Source organism: Crinia signifera, chromosome 1 (assembly GCF_055691185.1).
Source record: "Crinia signifera chromosome 1, ASM5569118v1, whole genome shotgun sequence".
Taxonomy (NCBI): Eukaryota; Metazoa; Chordata; class Amphibia; order Anura; family Myobatrachidae; genus Crinia; species Crinia signifera.
Window position 1 is genome coordinate 4975045 of NC_139217.1, and position 21902 is coordinate 4996946.

Below are 21902 nucleotides of genomic sequence, written 5' to 3' on the forward strand. Positions count from 1 at the left end.
GCAGGGTGGGGAGAGGGGACGTTCTCATGCTCTCAGTATTATCCTGCTTATATATATACTGTATTCCCCTCCTAGGTCACCCTGACGGGGCCACAGACATCTCCTGCAGGGTGGGGAGAGGGGACGTTCTCATGCACTCAGTATTATCCTGCTTATATATACTGTATTCCCCTCCTAGGTCACCCTGACGGGGCCACAGACATCTCCTGCAGGGTGGGGAGAGGGGACGTTCTCATGCAGTCAGTATTATCCTGCTTATATATACTGTATTCCCCTCCTAGGTCACCCTGACGGGGCCACAGACATCTCCTGCAGGGTGGGGAGAGGGGACGTTCTCATGCAGTCAGTATTATCCTGCTTATATATACTGTATTCCCCTCCTAGGTCACCCTGACGGGGCCACAGACATCTCCTGCGGGGTGGGGAGAGGGGACGTTCTCATGCAGTCAGTATTATCCTGCTTATATATACTGTATTCCCCTCCTAGGTCACCCTGACGGGGCCACAGACATCTCCTGCGGGGTGGGGAGAGGGGACGTTCTCATGCAGTCAGTATTATCCTGCTTATATATACTGTATTCCCCTCCTAGGTCACCCTGACGGGGCCACAGACATCTCCTGCGGGGTGGGGAGAGGGGACGTTCTCATGCAGTCAGTATTATCCTGCTTATATATACTGTATTCCCCTCCTAGGTCCCCCTGACGGGGCCACAGACATCTCCTGCAGGGTGGGGAGAGGGGACGTTCTCATGCAGTCAGTATTATCCTGCTTATATATACTGTATTTCCTTCCTAGGTCACCCTGACGGGGCCACAGAGATCTCCTGCAGGGTGGGGAGAGGGGACGTTCTCATGCAGTCAGTATTATCCTGCTTATATATACTGTATTCCCCTCCTAGGTCACCCTGACGGGGCCACAGACATCTCCTGCAAGGTGGGGAGAGGGGATGTTCTCATGCAGTCAGTATTATCCTGCTTATATATACTGTATTCCCCTCCTAGGTCACCCTGACGGGGCCACAGACATCTCCTGCAGGGTGGGGAGAGGGGATGTTCTCATGCAGTCAGTATTATCCTGCTTATATATACTGTATTCCCCTCCTAGGTCACCCTGACGGGGCCACAGACATCTCCTGCAGGGTGGGGAGAGGGGACGTTCTCCTGCACTCAGTATTATCCTGCTTATATATACTGTATTCCCCTCCTAGGTCACCCTGACGGGGCCACAGACATCTCCTGCAGGGTGGGGAGAGGGGACGTTCTCATGCAGTCAGTATTATCCTGCTTATATATATACTGTATTCCCCTCCTAGGTCACCCTGACGGGGCCACAGACATCTCCTGCAGGGTGGGGAGAGGGGACGTTCTCATGCAGTCAGTATTATCCTGCTTATATATACTGTATTCCCCTCCTAGGTCACCCTGACGGGGCCACAGACATCTCCTGCGGGGTGGGGAGAGGGGACGTTCTCATGCAGTCAGTATTATCCGGCTTATATATACTGTATTCCCCTCCTAGGTCCCCCTGACGGGGGACACAGACATCTCCTGCAGGGTGGGGAGAGGGGACGTTCTCATGCAGTCAGTATTATCCTGCTTATATATACTGTATTCCCCTCCTAGGTCACCCTGACGGGGCCACAGACATCTCCTGCAGGGTGGGGAGAGGGGACGTTCTCATGCACTCAGTATTATCCTGCTTATACATACTGTATTCCCCTCCTAGGTCACCCTGACGGGGCCACAGACATCTCCTGCAGGGTGGGGAGAGGGGACGTTCTCATGCAGTCAGTATTATCCTGCTTATATATACTGTATTCCCCTCCTAGGTCACCCTGACGGGGCCACAGACATCTCCTGCAGGGTGGGGAGAGGGGACGTTCTCATGCAGTCAGTATTATCCTGCTTATATATACTGTATTCCCTTCCTAGGTCACCCTGACGGGGCCACAGACATCTCCTGCAGGGTGGGGAGAGGGGACGTTCTCATGCACTCAGTATTATCCTGCTTATATATACTGTATTCCCTTCCTAGGTCACCCTGACGGGGCCACAGACATCTCCTGCGGGGTGGGGAGAGGGGACGTTCTCATGCAGTCAGTATTATCCTGCTTATATATACTGTATTCCCCTCCTAGGTCACCCTGACGGGGCCACAGACATCTCCTGCAGGGTGGGGAGAGGGGACGTTCTCATGCAGTCAGTATTATCCTGCTTATATATACTGTATTCCCCTCCTAGGTCACCCTGACGGGGCCACAGACATCTCCTGCAGGGTGGGGAGAGGGGACGTTCTCATGCAGTCAGTATTATCCTGCTTATATATACTGTATTCCCTTCCTAGATCACCCTGACGGGGCCACAGACATCTCCTGCAGGGTGGGGAGAGGGGACGTTCTCATGCAGTCAGTATTATCCTGCTTATATATACTGTATTCCCTTCCTAGGTCACCCTGACGGGGCCACAGACATCTCCTGCAGGGTGGGGAGAGGGGACGTTCTCATGTAGTCAGTATTATCCTGCTTATATATACTGTATTCCCCTCCTAGGTCACCCTGACGGGGCCACAGACATCTCCTGCACGGTGGGGAGAGGGGACGTTCTCATGCAGTCAGTATTATCCTGCTTATATATACTGTATTCCCTTCCTAGATCACCCTGAAGGTGAAACACGTTGTTGAGAGGAGACTGAGGGTCCAGGGAAAGACCCCAGTTTTGGCAGCAATAGCCCCCTTTTGCACCAGCTTGGACACTGCACTATCTATACGGATCAGGGTGAGTTTATACCCATCTGCAGTGACTATATATTAGAGATACAGATGTAACCACGATTATCACGGGTGTAACCGGTTTGCCACAAAGTGCGCGCTGGCATATAGGTGTTTTAAGGTCTCTCTCCGCTATTAAGATTCTATTGAACAGGAGATAGCGCAGTCCACCGTACTAAGTCTCTGGGTGCATCATAAGGGGCCGGGCATAGTGTCATCGGGTTGGGGGAGGAGGCAGCGCTTGGAGTGATTACATACATTAATGCTTGGAGGCGGCGATGCACTCTACACTGCTGCCATCACCTACCTGGTAACATATGGAGCAGATGTCATTGTGGTCCCTCAGCTGCCCCTTACTGGCCCTGGGCAGAGACCTGATCTTCTTAGAGGCATCTCTCCTCAGCAGGAAGCTTCTCCATCCAGACTGTGCCCTCAGCCAGAGGTTAAAGTACGAGTGGATGATGATGATAGAGACGCCCACCCAGCTCCACTCGCCAAACATAGACTCAAACATTCCGTAGGCCACCACGCAGAGCGCCACCAGGAACTCCAGCACGCGGCTCACCGCATTCACACCATAAATAATCTCATCCATCTGCTCCACCCGACTGTCCTGGAAGAGCTCCATCATAAACAGGGCGTAAAGGAAGAGCGTGCCCAGGACCTACAGGCAGAAAAGCAAGAACCACAAGCTGGTGAGTGCAACGCGGGTACAGAACGTATAGTAGGGAGGTGCGGTATATACAGTAACCTCATATCATACAGAGGTGCGGTATATACAGTAACCTCATATCATACAGAGGTGCGGTATATACAGTAACCTCATATCATACAGAGGTGCGGTATATACAGTAATCCCATATCATATAGAGGTGCGGTATATACAGTAATCTCATATCATATAGAGGTGCGGTATATACAGTAATCTCATATCATACAGAGGTGCGGTATATACAGTAACCTCATATCATACAGAGGTGCGGTATATACAGTAACCTCATATCATACAGAGGTGCGGTATATACAGTAATCTCATATCATACAGAGGTGCGGTATATACAGTAATCTCATATCATACAGAGGTGCGGTATATACAGTAACCTCATATCATACAGAGGTGCGGTATATACAGTAACCTCATATCATACAGAGGTGCGGTATATACAGTAACCTCATATCATACAGAGGTGCGGTATATACAGTAATCTCATATCATACAGAGGTGCGGTATATACAGTAACCTCATATACAGAGATGCGGTATATACAGTAACCTCATATCATACAGAGGTGCGGTATATACAGTAACCTCATATCATACAGAGGTGCGGTATATACAGTAACCTCATATCATACAGAGGTGCGGTATATACAGTAATCTCATATCATACAGAGGTGCGGTGTATACAGTAATCTCATATCATATAGGAGGTACGGTATATACAGTAACCTCATATCATACAGAGGTGCGGTATATACAGTAATCTCATATCATACAGAGGTGCGGTATTTACAGTAATCTCATATCATATAGGAGGTACGGTATATACAGTAACCTCATATCACACAGAGGTGCGGTATATACAGTAATCTCATATCACATAGAGGTGCGGTATATACAGTAATCCCATATCATATAGAGGTGCGGTATATACAGTAATCCCATATCATACAGAGGTGCGGTATATACAGTAATCTCATATCATACAGAGGTGCGGTATATACAGTAATCTCATATCACATAGAGGTGCGGTATATACAGTAATCTCATATCACATAGAGGTGCGGTATATACAGTAACCTCATATCACATAGAGGTGCGGTATATACAGTAACCTCATATCACATAGAGGTGCGGTATATACAGTAACCTCATATCATACAGAGGTGCGGTATATACAGTAACCTCATATCATACAGAGGTACGGTATATACAGTAACCTCATATCATACAGAGGTGCGGTATATACAGTAATCTCATATCATATAGAGGTGCGGTATATACAGTAATCCCATATCATATAGGAGGTACGGTATATACAGTAATCCCATATCATATAGAGGTGCGGTATATACAGTAACATCATATCATATAGAGGTGCGGTATATACAGTAACATCATATCATATAGAGGTGCGGTATATACAGTAACCTCATATCATACAGAGGTGCGGTATATACAGTAACCTCATATCATACAGAGGTGCGGTATATACAGTAATCTCATATCATACAGAGGTGCGGTATATACAGTAATCTCATATCATACAGAGGTACGGTATATACAGTAACCTCATATCATACAGAGGTACGGTATATACAGTAATCTCATATCATACAGAGGTGCGGTATATACAGTAACCTCATATCATACAGAGGTGCGGTATATACAGTAACCTCATATCATACAGAGGTGCGGTATATACAGTAATCTCATATCATACAGAGGTGCGGTATATACAGTAATCTCATATCATACAGAGGTGCGGTATATACAGTAATCTCATATCATACAGAGGTGCGGTATATACAGTAATCTCATATCATACAGAGGTGCGGTATATACAGTAATCTCATATCATACAGAGGTGCGGTATATACAGTAATCTCATATCATACAGAGGTGCGGTATATACAGTAATCTCATATCATACAGAGGTGCGGTATATACAGTAATCTCATATCATACAGAGGTGCGGTATATACAGTAATCTCATATCATACAGAGGTGCGGTGTATACAGTAATCTCATATCATACAGAGGTGCGGTGTATACAGTAATCTCATATCATACAGAGGTGCGGTGTATACAGTAATCAAATATCATACAGAGGTGCGGTGTATACAGTAATCTCATATCATACAGAGGTGCGGTGTATACAGTAATCTCATATCATATAGAGGTGCGGTGTATACAGTAATCTCATATCATATAGAGGTGCGGTGTATACAGTAATCTCATATCATATAGAGGTGCGGTGTATACAGTAATCTCATATCATATAGAGGTGCGGTATATACAGTAATCTCATATCATATAGAGGTGCGGTATATACAGTAACCTCATATCATACAGAGGTGCGGTATATACAGTAACCTCATATCATACAGAGGTGCGGTATATACAGTAACCTCATATCATACAGAGGTGCGGTATATACAGTAACCTCATATCATACAGAGGTACGGTATATACAGTAACCTCATATCATACAGAGGTACGGTATATACAGTAACCTCATATCATATAGAGGTGCGGTATATACAGTAATATCATATCATACAGAGGTGCGGTATATACAGTAATCTCATATCATACAGAGGTGCGGTATATACAGTAACCTCATATCATACAGAGGTGCGGTATATACAGTAATCTCATATCATATAGAGGTGCTGTATATACAGTAACCTCATATCATACAGAGGTGCGGTATATACAGTAACCTCATATCATACAGAGGTGCGGTATATACAGTAACCTCATATCATATAGAGGTGCGGTATATACAGTAACCTCATATCATATAGAGGTGCGGTATATACAGTAACCTCATATCATACAGAGGTGCGGTATATACAGTAATCTCATATCATACAGAGGTGCGGTATATACAGTAATCTCATATCGTACAGAGGTGCGGTATATACAGTAATCTCGGTACTTATGTAGTAACTGGGCTGCCGATTTTGAAATCGGGTCCATCGCATCGCATCGCACCCGACCAAATCGAATGCGATGCGATGCGATGCGATGGACCCGATTTTTCCATAGGATTCAATGTTAAAATGGACTGAGTCCATTTTAACATGGAATTCAATGGGAAAAAGGGGTCCTTTTCATACCCCTACTATCCAAGTGGGCATGGAGTTGGATATAAACCTGTGGCGAGCGTAGCGAGCCACCGAGCCCGAAGCGTGGCGAGCGTAGCGAGCCCCGCAAGGGGACACAGAATACCGTCCCCTCGCGGGGCTCGCTTCGCTCGCCACGCTTCGGGCTCGGTGGCTCGCTACGCTCGCCACAGGTTTATATCCAACTCCATGCCCACTTGGATAGTAGGGGTATGAAAAGGACCCCTTTTTCCCATTGAATTCCATGTTAAAATGGACTCAGTCCATTTTAACATTGAATCCTATGGAAAAATCGGGTCATCGCATCGCATCGCATCGTATGCGATGCGATGCGATATCGCATCGCATCTGATTGTATGCCTTAACTTAAGGCATACAATCAAAAAATCTGCAGCCCAGATACTACATAAGTACCGTAATCTCATATCGTATAGAGGTGCGGTATATACAGTAACCTCATATCCTATAGAGGTGCGGTATATACAGTAACCTCATATCATATAGAGGTGCGGTATATACAGTAACCTCATATCATATAGAGGTGCGGTATATACAGTAACCTCATATCATATAGAGGTGCGGTATATACAGTAACCTCATATCATATAGAGGTGCGGTATATACAGTAACCTCATATCATATAGAGGTGCGGTATATACAGTAACATCATATCATATAGAGGTGCGGTATATACAGTAACCTCATATCATATAGAGGTGCGGTATATACAGTAACCTCATATCATACAGAGGTGCTGTATATACAGTAATCTCATATCATATAGAGGTGCGGTATATACAGTAATCTCATATCATACAGAGGTGCGGTATATACAGTAACCTCATATCATACAGAGGTGCGGTATATACAGTAATCCCATATCATATAGGAGGTACGGTATATACAGTAATCCCATATCATATAGAGGTGCGGTATATACAGTAACCTCATATCATACAGAGGTACGGTATATACAGTAACCTCATATCATATAGAGGTGCGGTATATACAGTAACCTCATATCATATAGAGGTGCGGTATATACAGTAATCTCATATCATACAGAGGTGCGGTATATACAGTAATCTCATATCATACAGAGGTGCGGTATATACAGTAATCTCATATCATATAGAGGTGCGGTATATACAGTAACCTCATATCATATAGAGGTGCGGTATATACAGTAACCTCATATCATACAGAGGTGCGGTATATACAGTAACCTCATATCATACAGAGGTGCGGTATATACAGTAATCTCATATCATACAGAGGTGCGGTATATACAGTAATCTCATATCATACAGAGGTGCGGTATACACAGTAACCTCATATCATACAGAGGTGCGGTATATACAGTAACCTCATATCATATAGAGGTGCGGTATATACAGTAACCTCATATCATATAGAGGTGCGGTGTATACAGTAATCTCATATCATATAGAGGTGCGGTATATACAGTAATCTCATATCATATAGAGGTGCGGTATATACAGTAACCTCATATCATACAGAGGTGCGGTATATACAGTAACCTCATATCATACAGAGGTGCGGTATATACAGTAATCTCATATCATACAGAGGTGCGGTGTATACAGTAATCTCATATCATATAGGAGGTACGGTATATACAGTAACCTCATATCATACAGAGGTGCGGTATATACAGTAATCTCATATCATATAGAGGTGCGGTGTATACAGTAACCTCATATCATATAGAGGTGCGGTATATACAGTAACCTCATATCATACAGAGGTGCGGTATATACAGTAATCTCATATCATATAGAGGTGCGGTATATACAGTAATCTCTTATCATACGGAGGTGTGGTATATACAGTAACCTCATATCATATAGAGGTGCGGTATATACAGTAACCTCATATCATATAGAGGTGCGGTATATACAGTAACCTCATATCATACAGAGGTGCGGTATATACAGTAACCTCATATCATATAGAGGTGCGGTATATACAGTAATCTCATATCATACAGAGGTGCGGTATATACAGTAATCTCATATCATACAGAGGTACGGTATATACAGTAACCTCATATCATACAGAGGTGCGGTATATACAGTAACCTCATATCATACAGAGGTGCGGTATATACAGTAACCTCATATCATATAGAGGTGCGGTATATACAGTAACCTCATATACAGAGATGCGGTATATACAGTAACCTCATATCATATAGAGGTGCGGTATATACAGTAACCTCATATCATATAGAGGTGCGGTATATACAGTAACCTCATATCATATAGAGGTGCGGTATATACAGTAACCTCATATCATATAGAGGTGCGGTATATACAGTAACCTCATATCATACAGAGGTGCGGTATATACAGTAACCTCATATCATATAGAGGTACGGTATATACAGTAATCTCATATCATATAGAGGTGCGGTATATACAGTAACCTCATATCATATAGAGGTACAGTATATCACCCTATCATGTCACTGCCCCTGTCACATGCAGCCCTGTCCTACCTGACACATCACTCATCTCCTGATATACTCTGTGCTGCTCGGACCAGGGCGTGTCACTGTAGCACACCATGGAGAATAATCACTGTAATAAGTTTTGTAGAACAAAGATAGTAAAACTCCCAAACCTGACATAATAGCTACTGGCCCTGAGCGGAGGGGCCCATGTGTGACCAGAGTATCCCAGATCCCATCGCTGATTACCTGCAGGGAAGTCAGGAGACAGCTGGACACAAGGATGAGCAGCCAGAAGTCCATACGGAGGAGAGAGGAGATCTTGTACGCCATGACACACGGCAGCACCAGCAGGAAGAGGCAGACAGTGACTCCGCGGACGTGCTTCCACAGACTCCTAATGTAGACACAGCAGCATGACAGTGTATGAGGGGTACATGGTGGCTCCCACGCGGATGGTGGGGGGATGGTGGCTTTCCTACACTGTCTATGGCATCACTTGGCTCCCCCTGCTGGGAGATCGGGGTAGTGTATGTGATGGGTACATGGTGGCTCCCTCGCTGCCAGGTAACAGGATGGTGGGGGGATGGGTGGCTTCCCTGCACTGTCTATGGCATCACTTGGCTCCCCCTGCTGGGAGATCGGGGTAGTGTATGTGATGGGTACATGGTGGCTCCCACGCTGCCAGGTAACAGGATGGCGGGGGGATGGGTGGCTTCCCTGCACTGTCTATGACATCACTTGGTTCCCCCTGCTGAAAGATCGGGGTAGTGTATGTGATGGGTACATGGTGGCTCCCTCGCTGCCAGGTAACAGGATGGTGGGGGGGATGGGTGGCTTCCCTGCACTGTCTATGGCATCACTTGGCTCCCCCTGCTGGGAGATCGGGGTAGTGTATGTGATGGGTACATGGTGGCTCCCACGCTGCCAGGTAACAGGATAGCGGGGGGATGGGTGGCTTCCCTGCACTGTCTATGACATCACTTGGCTCCCCCTGCTGGGAGATCGGGGTAGTGTATGTGAGGGATACATGGTGGTTCCCACGCTGCCAGGTAACAGGATGGTGGGGGGATGGGTGGCTTCCCTGCACTGTCTATGGCATCACTTGGCTCCCCCTGCTGGGAGATCGGGGTAGTGTATGTGATGGGTACATGGTGGCTCCCACGCTGCCAGGTAACAGGATGGCGGGGGGATGGGTGGCTTCCCTGCACTGTCTATGACATCACTTGGTTCCCCCTGCTGGGAGATCGGGGTAGTGTATGTGATGGGTACATGGTGGCTCCCACGCTGCCAGGTAACAGGATGGCGGGGGGATGGTGGCTTCCCTGCACTGTCTATGGCATCACTTGGCTCCCCCTGCTGGGAGATCGGGGTAGTGTATGTGAGGGATACATGGTGGCTCCCTCGCTGATAGGCAACAGGATGGTGGGGGGATGGGTGGCTTCCCTGCACTGTCTATGATATCACTTGGTTCCCCCTGCTGGGAGATCGGGGTAGTGTATGTGAGGGGTACATGGTGGCTCCCACGCTGCCAGGTAACAGGATGGCGGGGGGATGGGTGGCTTCCCTGCACTGTCTATGGCATCACTTGGCTCCCCCTGCTGGGAGATCGGGGTAGTGTATGTAAGGGGTACATGGTGGCTCCCACGCTGCCAGGTAACAGGATGGTGGGGGGATGGGTGGCTTTCCTGCACTGTCTATGGCATCACTTGGCTCCCCCTGCTGGGAGATCGGGGTAGTGTATGTGATGGGTACATGGTGGTTCCCACGCTGCCAGGTAACAGGATGGTGGGGGGATGGGTGGCTTCCCTGCACTGTCTATGGCATCACTTGGCTCCCCCTGCTGGGAGATCGGGATAGTGTATGTGATGGACACATGGTGGCTCCCACGCTGCCAGGTAAAAGGATGGTGGGGGGGATGGGTGGCTTCCCTGCACTGTCTATGGCATCACTTGGCTCCCCCTGCTGGGAGATGGGGGTAGTGTATGTGATGGGTACATGGTGGTTCCCACACTGCCAGGTAACAGGATGGTGGGGGGATGGGTGGCTTCCCTGCACTGTCTATGGCATCACTTGGCTCCCCCTGCTGGGAGATCGGGGTAGTGTATGTGAGTGTTACATGGTGGCTCCCACGCTGCCAGGTAACAGGATGGTGGGGGGATGGGTGTCTTCCCTGCACTGTCTATGGCATCACTTGGCTCCCCCTGCTGGGAGATCGGGGTAGTGTATGTGAGGGATACATGGTGGTTCCCACGCTGCCAGGTAACAGGATGGTGGGGGGATGGGTGGCTTCCCTGCACTGTCTATGGCATCACTTGGCTCCCCCTGCTGGGAGATCGGGGTAGTGTATGTGATGGGTACATGGTGGCTCCCACGCTGCCAGGTAACAGGATGGCGGGGGGATGGGTGGCTTCCCTGCACTGTCTATGACATCACTTGGTTCCCCCTGCTGGGAGATCGGGGTAGTGTATGTGATGGGTACATGGTGGCTCCCACGCTGCCAGGTAACAGGATGGCGGGGGGATGGTGGCTTCCCTGCACTGTCTATGACATCACTTGGCTCCCCCTGCTGGGAGATCGGGGTAGTGTATGTGAGGGATACATGGTGGTTCCCACGCTGCCAGGTAACAGGATGGTGGGGGGATGGGTGGCTTCCCTGCACTGTCTATGGCATCACTTGGCTCCCCCTGCTGGGAGATCGGGGTAGTGTATGTGATGGGTACATGGTGGCTCCCACGCTGCCAGGTAACAGGATGGCGGGGGGATGGGTGGCTTCCCTGCACTGTCTATGACATCACTTGGTTCCCCCTGCTGGGAGATCGGGGTAGTGTATGTGATGGGTACATGGTGGCTCCCACGCTGCCAGGTAACAGGATGGCGGGGGGATGGTGGCTTCCCTGCACTGTCTATGGCATCACTTGGCTCCCCCTGCTGGGAGATCGGGGTAGTGTATGTGAGGGATACATGGTGGCTCCCACGCTGATAGGCAACAGGATGGTGGGGGGATGGGTGGCTTCCCTGCACTGTCTATGACATCACTTGGTTCCCCCTGCTGGGAGATCGGGGTAGTGTATGTGAGGGGTACATGGTGGCTCCCACGCTGCCAGGTAACAGGATGGCGGGGGGATGGGTGGCTTCCCTGCACTGTCTATGGCATCACTTGGCTCCCCCTGCTGGGAGATCGGGGTAGTGTATGTGAGTGTTACATGGTGGCTCCCACGCTGCCAGGTAACAGGATAGCAGGGGGATGGGTGGCTTCCCTGCACTGTCTATGACATCACTTGGCTCCCCCTGCTGGGAGATCGGGGTAGTGTATGTGAGGGATACATGGTGGTTCCCACGCTGCCAGGTAACAGGATGGTGGGGGGATGGGTGGCTTCCCTGCACTGTCTATGGCATCACTTGGCTCCCCCTGCTGGGAGATCGGGGTAGTGTATGTGATGGACACATGGTGGCTCCCACGCTGCCAGGTAAAAGGATGGTGGGGGGGATGGTGGCTTCCCTGCACTGTCTATGACATCACTTGGCTCCCCCTGCTGGGAGATCAGGGTAGTGTATGTGATGGGTACATGGTGGCTCCCACGCTGCCAGGTAACAGGATAGCGGGGGGATGGGTGGCTTCCCTGCACTGTCTATGACATCACTTGGCTCCCCCTGCTGGGAGATCGGGGTAGTGTATGTGATGGGTACATGGTGGCTCCCACGCTGCCAGGTAACAGGATGGTGGGGGGATGGGTGTCTTCCCTGCACTGTCTATGGCATCACTTGGCTCCCCCTGCTGGGAGATCGGGGTAGTGTATGTGAGGGATACATGGTGGCTCCCACGCTGCCAGGTAACAGGATGGTGGGGGGATGGGTGTCTTCCCTGCACTGTCTATGGCATCACTTGGCTCCCCCTGCTGGGAGATCGGGGTAGTGTATGTGAGGGATACATGGTGGCTCCCACGCTGCCAGGTAACAGGATGGCGGGGGGATGGGTGGCATTCCTACACTGTCTATGGTATCACATGGCTCCCCCTGCTGGGAGATCGGGGTAGTGTATGTGAGGGGTACATGGTGGCTCCCACGCTGCCAGGTAACAGGATGGCGGGGGGATGGGTGGCTTCCCTGCACTGTCTATGGTATCACATGGCTCCCCCTGCTGGGAGATCGGGGTAGTGTATGTGAGGGATACATGGTGGCTCCCACGCTGCCAGGTAACAGGATGGCGGGGGGATGGGTGGCTTCCCTGCACTGTCTATGGCATCACTTGGCTCCCCCTGCTGGGAGATGGGGGTAGTGTATGTGATGGGTACATGGTGGTTCCCACGCTGCCAGGTAACAGGATGGCGGGGGGATGGGTGGCTTCCCTGCACTGTCTATGGCATCACTTGGCTCCCCCTGCTGGGAGATCGGGGTAGTGTATGTGATGGGTACATGGTGGTTCAAACGCTGCCAGGTAACAGGATGGCGGGGGGATGGGTGGCTTTCCTGCACTACTCTATGGCATCACTTGGCTCCCCCTGCTGGGAGATCGAGGTAGTGTATGTGATGGGTACATGGTGAATCCCACGCTGCCAGGTAACAGGATGGCGGGGGAATGGGTGGCTTTCCTGCACTGTCTATGGCATCACTTGGCTCCCCCTGCTGGGAGATCGGGGTAGCGTATGTGATGGGTACATGGTGGTTCCCTCGCTGCCAGGTAACAGGATGGCAGGGGGATGGGTGGCTTCCCTGCACTGTCTATGGTATCACTTGGCTCCCCCTGCTGGGAGATCGGGGTAGCGTATGTGATGGGTACATGGTGGTTCCCTCGCTGCCAGGTAACAGGATGGTGGGGGGATAGGTGGCTTCCCTGCACTGTCTATGGTATCACTTGGCTCCCCCTGCTGGGAGATCGGGGTAGTGTATGTGATGGATACATGGTGGCTCCCACGCTGCCAGGTAAAAGGATGGCTGGGGGATGGGTGGCTTCTCTGCACTGTCTATGGCAACACTTGGCTCCCCCCTGCTGGGAGATCGGGGTAGTGTATGTGAGGGGTACATGGTGGCTCCCACGCTGCCAGGTAACAGGATGGCGGGGGGATGGGTGGCTTCCCTGCACTGTCTATGGCAACACTTTGCTCCCCCTGCTGGGAGATCGGGGTAGTGTATGTGATGGGTACATGGTGGCTCCCATGCTGCCAGGTAAAAGGATGGCGGGGGATGGGTGGCTTCCCTGCACTGTCTATGGCATCACTTGGCACCCCCTGCTGGGAGATCGGGGTAGCGTATGTGATGGGTACATGGTGGTTCCCTCGCTGCCAGGTAACAGGATGGTGGGGGGATAGGTGGCTTCCCTGCACTGTCTATGACATCACTTGGCTCCCCCTGCTGGGAGATCGGGGTAGTGTATGTGATGGGATACATGGTGGCTCCCACGCTGCCAGGTAACAGGATGGGGGGGGGGGTGGCTTCCCTGCACTGTCTATGACATCACTTGGCTCCCCCTGCTGGGAGATCGGGGTAGTGTATGTGAGGGATACATGGTGGTTCCCACGCTGCCAGGTAACAGGATGGCGGGGGGATGGGTGGCTTCCCTGCACTGTCTATGGCATCACTTGGCTCCCCCTGCTGGGAGATCGGGGTAGTGTATGTGATGGGTACATGGTGGCTCCCACGCTGCCAGGTAACAGGATGGCGGGGGGATGGGTGGCTTCCCTGCACTGTCTATGGTATCACTTGGCTCCCCCTGCTGGGAGATCGGGGTAGTGTATGTGATGGGTACATGGTGGCTCCCACGCTGCAAGGTAACAGGATGGTGGGGGGATGGGTGGCTTCCCTGCACTGTCTATGGCATCACTTGGCTCCCCCTGCTGGGAGATCGGGGTAGTGTATGTGATGGGTACATGGTGGCTCCCACGCTGCCAGGTAACAGAATGGTGGGGGGATGGGTGGCTTCCCTGCACTGTCTATGGTATCACTTGGCTCCCCCTGCTGAGAGATCGGGGTAGTGTATGTGATGGGTACATGGTGGCTCCCACCCTGCCAGATAACAGGATGGCGGGGGGATGGGTGGCTTCCCTGCACTGTCTATGGCAACACTTGGCTCCCCCTGCTGGGAGATCGGGGTAGTGTATGTGAGGGGTACATGGTGTCTCCCACGCTGCCAGGTAACAGGATGGCGGGGGGATGGGTGGCTTCCCTGCACTGTCTATGGCAACACTTTGCTCCCCCTGCTGGGAGATCGGGGTAGTGTATGTGATGGGTACATGGTGGCTCCCACGCTGCCAGGTAACAGGATGGTGGGGGGATGGGTGGCTTCCCTGCACTGTCTATGGCATCACTTGGCTCCCCCTGCTGGGAGATCGGGGTAGTGTATGTGATGGACACATGGTGGCTCCCACGCTGCCAGGTAACAGGATGGTGGTGGGATGGGTGGCTTCCCTGCACTGTCTATGGTATCACTTGGCTCCCCCTGCTGGGAGATCGGGGTAGTGTATGTGATGGGTACATGGTGGCTCCCACGCTGCAAGGTAACAGGATGGCGGGGGGATGGGTGTCTTCCCTGCACTGTCTATGGCATCACTTGGCTCCCCCTGCTGGGAGATCGGGGTAGTGCATGTGAGTGTTACATGGTGGCTCCCACGCTGCCAGGTAACAGGATGGTGGGGGGATGGGTGGCATTCCTACACTGTCTATGGTATCACATGGCTCCCCCTGCTGGGAGATCGGGGTAGTGTATGTGAGGGGTACATGGTGGCTCCCACGCTGCCAGGTAACAGGATGGTGGGGGGATGGGTGTCTTCCCTGCACTGTCTATGGCATCACTTGGCTCCCCCTGCTGGGAGATCGGGGTAGTGTATGTGAGGGATACATGGTGGCTCCCACGCTGCCAGGTAACAGGATGGCGGGGGGATGGGTGGCTTCCCTGCACTGTCTATGGCATCACTTGGCACCCCCTGCTGGGAGATCGGGGTAGCGTATGTGATGGGTACATGGTGGTTCCCTCGCTGCCAGGTAACAGGATGGTGGGGGGATAGGTGGCTTCCCTGCACTGTCTATGACATCACTTGGCTCCCCCTGCTGGGAGATCGGGGTAGTGTATGTGATGGGTACATGGTGGCTCCCACGCTGCCAGGTAACAGGATGGCGGGGGGATGGGTAGCTTCCCTGCACTGTCTATGGTATCACTTGGCTCCCCCTGCTGGGAGATCGGGGTAGTGTATGTGATGGGTACATGGTGGCTCCCACGCTGCAAGGTAACAGGATGGTGGGGGGATGGGTGGCTTCCCTGCACTGTCTATGGCATCACTTGGCTCCCCCTGCTGGGAGATCGGGGTAGTGTATGTGAGGGGTACATGGTGGCTCCCACGCTGCCAGGTAACAGGATGGTGGGGGGATGGGTGTCTTCCCTGCACTGTCTATGGCATCACTTGGCTCCCCCTGCTGGGAGATCGGGGTAGTGTATGTGAGGGATACATGGTGGTTCCCACGCTGCCAGGTAACAGGATGGCGGGGGGATGGTGGCTTCCCTGCACTGTCTATGGCATCACTTGGTTCCCCCTGCTGGGAGATCGGGGTAGTGTATGTGAGGGATACATGGTGGTTCCCACGCTGCCAGGTAACAGGATGGCGGGGGGATGGGTGGCTTCCCTGCACTGTCTATGACATCACTTGGTTCCCCCTGCTGGGAGATCGGGGTAGTGTATGTGATGGGTACATGGTGGCTCCCACGCTGCCAGGTAACAGGATGGCGGGGGGATGGGTAGCTTCCATGCACTGTCTATGACATCACTTGGTTCCCCCTGCTGGGAGATCAGGGTAGTGTATGTGATGGGTACATGGTGGCTCCCTCGCTGCCAGGTAACAGGATGGTGGGGGGATGGGTGGCTTCCCTGCACGGTCTATGACATCGCTTGGTTCCCCCTGCTGGGAGATCAGGGTAGTGTATGTGATGGGTACATGGTGGCTCCCACGCGGATGGTGGGGGGATGGGTGGCTTCCCTGCACTGTCTATGGCAACACTTTGCTCCCCCTGCTGGGAGATCGGGGTAGTGTATGTGATGGGTACATGGTGGTTCCCACGCAGATGGCGGGGGGATGGGTGGCTTTCCTGCACTGTCTATGGCATCACTTGGCTCCCCCTGCTGGGAGATCGGGGAAGTGTATGTGATGGGTACATGGTGGCTCCCACGCTGCCACGTAACAGGATGGCGGGGGGATGGGTGGCTTCCCTGCACTGTCTATGGTATCACTTGGCTCCCCCTGCTGGGAGATCGGGGTATTGCTTACACTACAGCATTACTGCCCAACAACGCATCATGTATCCCCGAGGCCCTGCCTCTATCCTGATGCCTACACCCCCTCACACCGGAGGCCAGTGCTGCTGTACCACACACACACACACACACACACACACACACACACACATACATACATACATACATACCTGTTACCAGTAGCAGCCAGGGCCAGCACTATGGGATCTGCAATCTCAGTCATGGACTGGAGGGTGGAGGTGACCACAATGAAGAGGATGATGCTGAGAAGGAAGGTTCTCTGTAGGACCTGCAGATCCAGGAGTCCAGTCTGTACAGCCAGCAGCATGAGCGTCACTCCCTCTGTCACTCCCCTGTGCGGGCACACACGCAACAAGTCACTCCCCTGTGCGAGCACACAGGCAACACGTCACTCCCCTGTGCGGGCACACAGGCAGCACGTCACTCCCCTGTGCGGGCCCACAGGCAACACGTCACTCCCCTGTGCGGGCACACAGGCAGCACATCACTCCCCTGTGCGGGCAGACACGTAACGCGTCACTCCTCTGTGCGGGCACACACGCAACACGTCCCTCCCCTGTGCGGGCAGACACGTAACACGTCACTCCCCTGTGCGGGCACACACGCAACACGTCACTCCCCTGTGCGGGCAGACACGTGACACGTCACTCCCCTGTGCGGGCACACACGTAACACGTCACTCCCCTGTGCGGGCAGACACATAACGCGTCACTCCTCTGTGCGGGCAGACACGTAACACGTCACTCCCCTGTGCGGGCAGACACATAACGCGTCACTCCCCTGTGCGGGCAGACACATAACGCGTCACTCCTCTGTGCGGGCAGACACTTAACACGTCACTCCCCTGTGTGGGCAGACACGTAACGCGTCACTCCCCTGTGCAGGCAGAGTTAGAGTCTCACACAGGATGCTAACTAGAAATTAAATATAGCGTGCCCATATACTGTACGTAATTGTATCTGAATAATGTGACAAATGTTATGCAATTCAGTTGCATACAATACTATGTCCATAGCAAATAATGTCACACTGTGTGGCTGGGTGGCACAGTGACAGTCACTGAGATGGTCATTCTGTGACATTGTACTACCAATGTGTGACTATGGAGACGTGCGGCTGACTGCTGGGTAATATGTAGGAGATCGCTATGGGTGTGGCTGAGATGGTCATTATGTGACACTGTACTGCCAATGTGTGACTATGGAGACGTGCGGCTGACTGCTGGGTAATATGTAGGAGCTCGCTATGGGTGTGGCTGAGATGGTCATTATGTGACATTGTACTGCCAATGTGTGACTATGGAGACGTGCGGCTGACTGCTGGGTAATATGTAGGAGCTCGCTATGGGTGTGGCTGAGATGGTCATTATGTGACATTGTACTACCAATGTGTGACTATGGAGACGTGCGGCTGACTGCTGGGTAATATGTAGGAGCTCGCTATGGGTGTGGCTGAGATGGTCATTATGTGACACTGTACTACCAATGTGTGACTATGGAGACGTGCGGCTGACTGCTGGGTAATATGTAGGAGCTCGCTATGGGTGTGGCTGAGATGGTCATTATGTGACATTGTACTACCAATGTGTGACTATGGAGACGTGCGGCTGACTGCTGGGTAATATGTAGGAGGTCGCTATGGGTGTGGCTGAGATGGTCATTATGTGACATTGTACCACCAATGTGTGACTATGGAGACGTGCGGCTGACTGCTGGGTAATATGTAGGAGATCGCTATGGGTGTGGCTGAGATGGTCATTATATGACACTGTACTACCAATGTGTGACTATGGAGACGTGCGGCTGACTGCTGGGTAATATGCAGGAGCTCGCTATGGGTGTGGCTGAGATGGTCATTATGTGACACTGTACTACCAATGTGTGACTATGGAGACGTGCGGCTGACTGCTGGGTAATATGCAGGAGCTCGCTATGGGTGTGGCTGAGATGGTCATTATGTGACACTGTACTACCAATGTGTGACTATGGAGACATGCGGCTGACTGCTGGGTAATATGTAGGAGCTCGCTATGGGTGTGGCTGAGATGGTCATTATGTGACATTGTACTACCAATGTGTGACTATGGAGACGTGCGGCTGACTGCTGGGTAATATGTAGGAGCTCGCTATGGGTTTGGCTGAGATGGTCATTATGTGACATTGTACTACCAATGTGTGACTATGGAGACGTGCGGCTGACTGCTGGGTAATATGTAGGAGCTCGCTATGGGTGTGGCTGAGATGGTCATTATGTGACACTGTACTACCAATGTGTGACTATGGAGACGTGCGGCTGACTGCTGGGTAATATGTAGGAGCTCGCTATGGGTGTGGCTGAGATGGTCATTATGTGACACTGTACTACCAATGTGTGACTATGGAGACGTGCGGCTGACTGCTGGGTAATATGTAGGAGATCGCTATGGGTGTGGCTGAGATGGTCATTATATGACACTGTACTACCAATGTGTGACTATGGAGACGTGCGGCTGACTGCTGGGTAATATGCAGGAGCTCGCTATGGGTGTGGCTGAGATGGTCATTATGTGACACTGTACTACCACTGTGTGACTATGGAGACGTGCGGCTGACTGCTGGGTAATATGTAGGAGGTCGCTATGGGTGTGGCTGAGATGGTCATTATATGACACTGTACTACCAATGTGTGACTATGGAGACGTGCGGCTGACTGCTGGGTAATATGTAGGAGCTCGCTATGGGTGTGGCTGAGATGGTCATTATGTGACACTGTACTACCAATGTGTGACTATGGAGACGTGCGGCTGACTGCTGGGTAATATGTAGGAGGTCGCTATGGGTGTGGCTGAGATGGTCATTATGTGACATTGTACTGACAATGTGTGACTATGGAGACGTGCGGGTGACTGCTGGGTAATATGTAGGCGCTCGCTATAGGTGTGGCTGAGATGGTCATTATGTGACATTGTACTACCAATGTGTGACTATGGAGACGTGCGGCTGACTGCTGGGTAATATGTAGGAGCACGCTATGGGTGTGGCTGAGATGGTCATTATGTGACATTGTACTACCAATGTGTGACTATGGAGACGTGCGGCTGACTGCTGGGTAATATGTAGGAGCTCGCTATGGGTGTGGCTGAGATGGTCATTATGTGACATTGTACTACCAATGTGTGACTATGGAGACGTGCGGCTGACTGCTGGGTAATATGTAGGCGCTCGCTATGGGTGTGGCTGAGATGGTCATTATGTGACACTGTACCACCAATGTGTGACTATGGAGACGTGCGGCTGACTGCTGGGTAATATGTAGGAGCTCGCTATGGGTGTGGCTGAGATGGTCATTATGTGACATTGTACTACCAATGTGTGACTATGGAGACGTGCGGCTGACTGCTGGGTAATATGTAGGAGATCGCTATGGGTGTGGCTGAGATGGTCATTATGTGACATTGTACTACCAATGTGTGACTATGGAGACGTGCGGCTGACTGCTGGGTAATATGTAGGAGCTCGCTATGGGTGTGGCTGAGATGGTCATTATGTGACACTGTACTACCAATGTGTGACTGTGGAGACGTGCGGCTGACTGCTGGGTAATATGTAGGAGCTCGCTATGGGTGTGGCTGAGATGGTCATTATGGGACACTGTACTACCAATGTGTGACTATGGAGACGTGCGGCTGACTGCTGGGTAATATGTAGGAGCTCGCTATGGGTGTGGCTGAGATGGTCATTATGTGACATTGTACTACCAATGTGTGACTATGGAGACGTGCGGCTGACTGCTGGGTAATATGTAGGAGCTCGCTATGGGTGTGGCTGAGATGGTCATTATGTGACATTGTACTGCCAATGTGTGACTATGGAGACGTGCGGCTGACTGCTGGGTAATATGTAGGAGCTCGCTATGGGTGTGGCTGAGATGGTCATTATGTGACATTGTACTACCAATGTGTGACTATGGAGACGTGCGGCTGACTGCTGGGTAATATGTAGGAGCTCGCTATGGGTGTGGCTGAGATGGTCATTATGTGACATTGTACTACCAATGTGTGACTATGGAGACGTGCGGCTGACTGCTGGGTAATATGTAGGAGCTCGCTATGGGTGTGGCTGAGATGGTCATTATGTGACATTGTACCACCAATGTGTGACTATGGAGACGTGCGGCTGACTGCTGGGTAATATGTAGGAGCTCGCTATGGGTGTGGCTGAGATGGTCATTATGTGACATTGTACTACCAATGTGTGACTATGGAGACGTGCGGCTGACTGCTGGGTAATATGTAGGAGATCGCTATGGGTGTGGCTGAGATGGTCATTATGTGACACTGTACTGCCAATGTGTGACTATGGAGACGTGCGGCTGACTGCTGGGTAATATGTAGGAGCTCGCTATGGGTGTGGCTGAGATGGTCATTATGTGACACTGTACTACCAATGTGTGACTATGGAGACGTGCGACTGACTGCTGGGTAATATGTAGGCGCTCGCTATGGGTGTGGCTGAGATGGTCATTATGTGACATTGTACTACCAATGTGTGACTATGGAGACGTGCGGCT

General features: G+C 51.3%; 1 protein-coding gene across 4 annotated transcripts in view; it reads right to left on the reverse strand.

The window, feature by feature from the left end:
* LOC146059253 (RING finger protein 145-like) overlaps positions 1 to 21902 on the reverse strand; it is a 66549-nt gene that overhangs the window by 12569 nt on the left and 32078 nt on the right. For 3 of the 4 annotated variants that reach the window (XM_083171392.1, XM_083171533.1, XM_083171452.1), the window contains 3 exons: positions 17504 to 17686; positions 9343 to 9490; positions 3077 to 3433 (listed from right to left, as the gene is read on the reverse strand). In XM_083171392.1, coding sequence (XP_083027518.1) covers positions 3077 to 3433; positions 9343 to 9490; positions 17504 to 17686 — 688 coding nt within the window. The remainder of the gene's footprint in view (positions 1 to 3076; positions 3434 to 9342; positions 9491 to 17503; positions 17687 to 21902) is intronic. The other variant, XM_083171617.1, reaches the window with a different exon arrangement.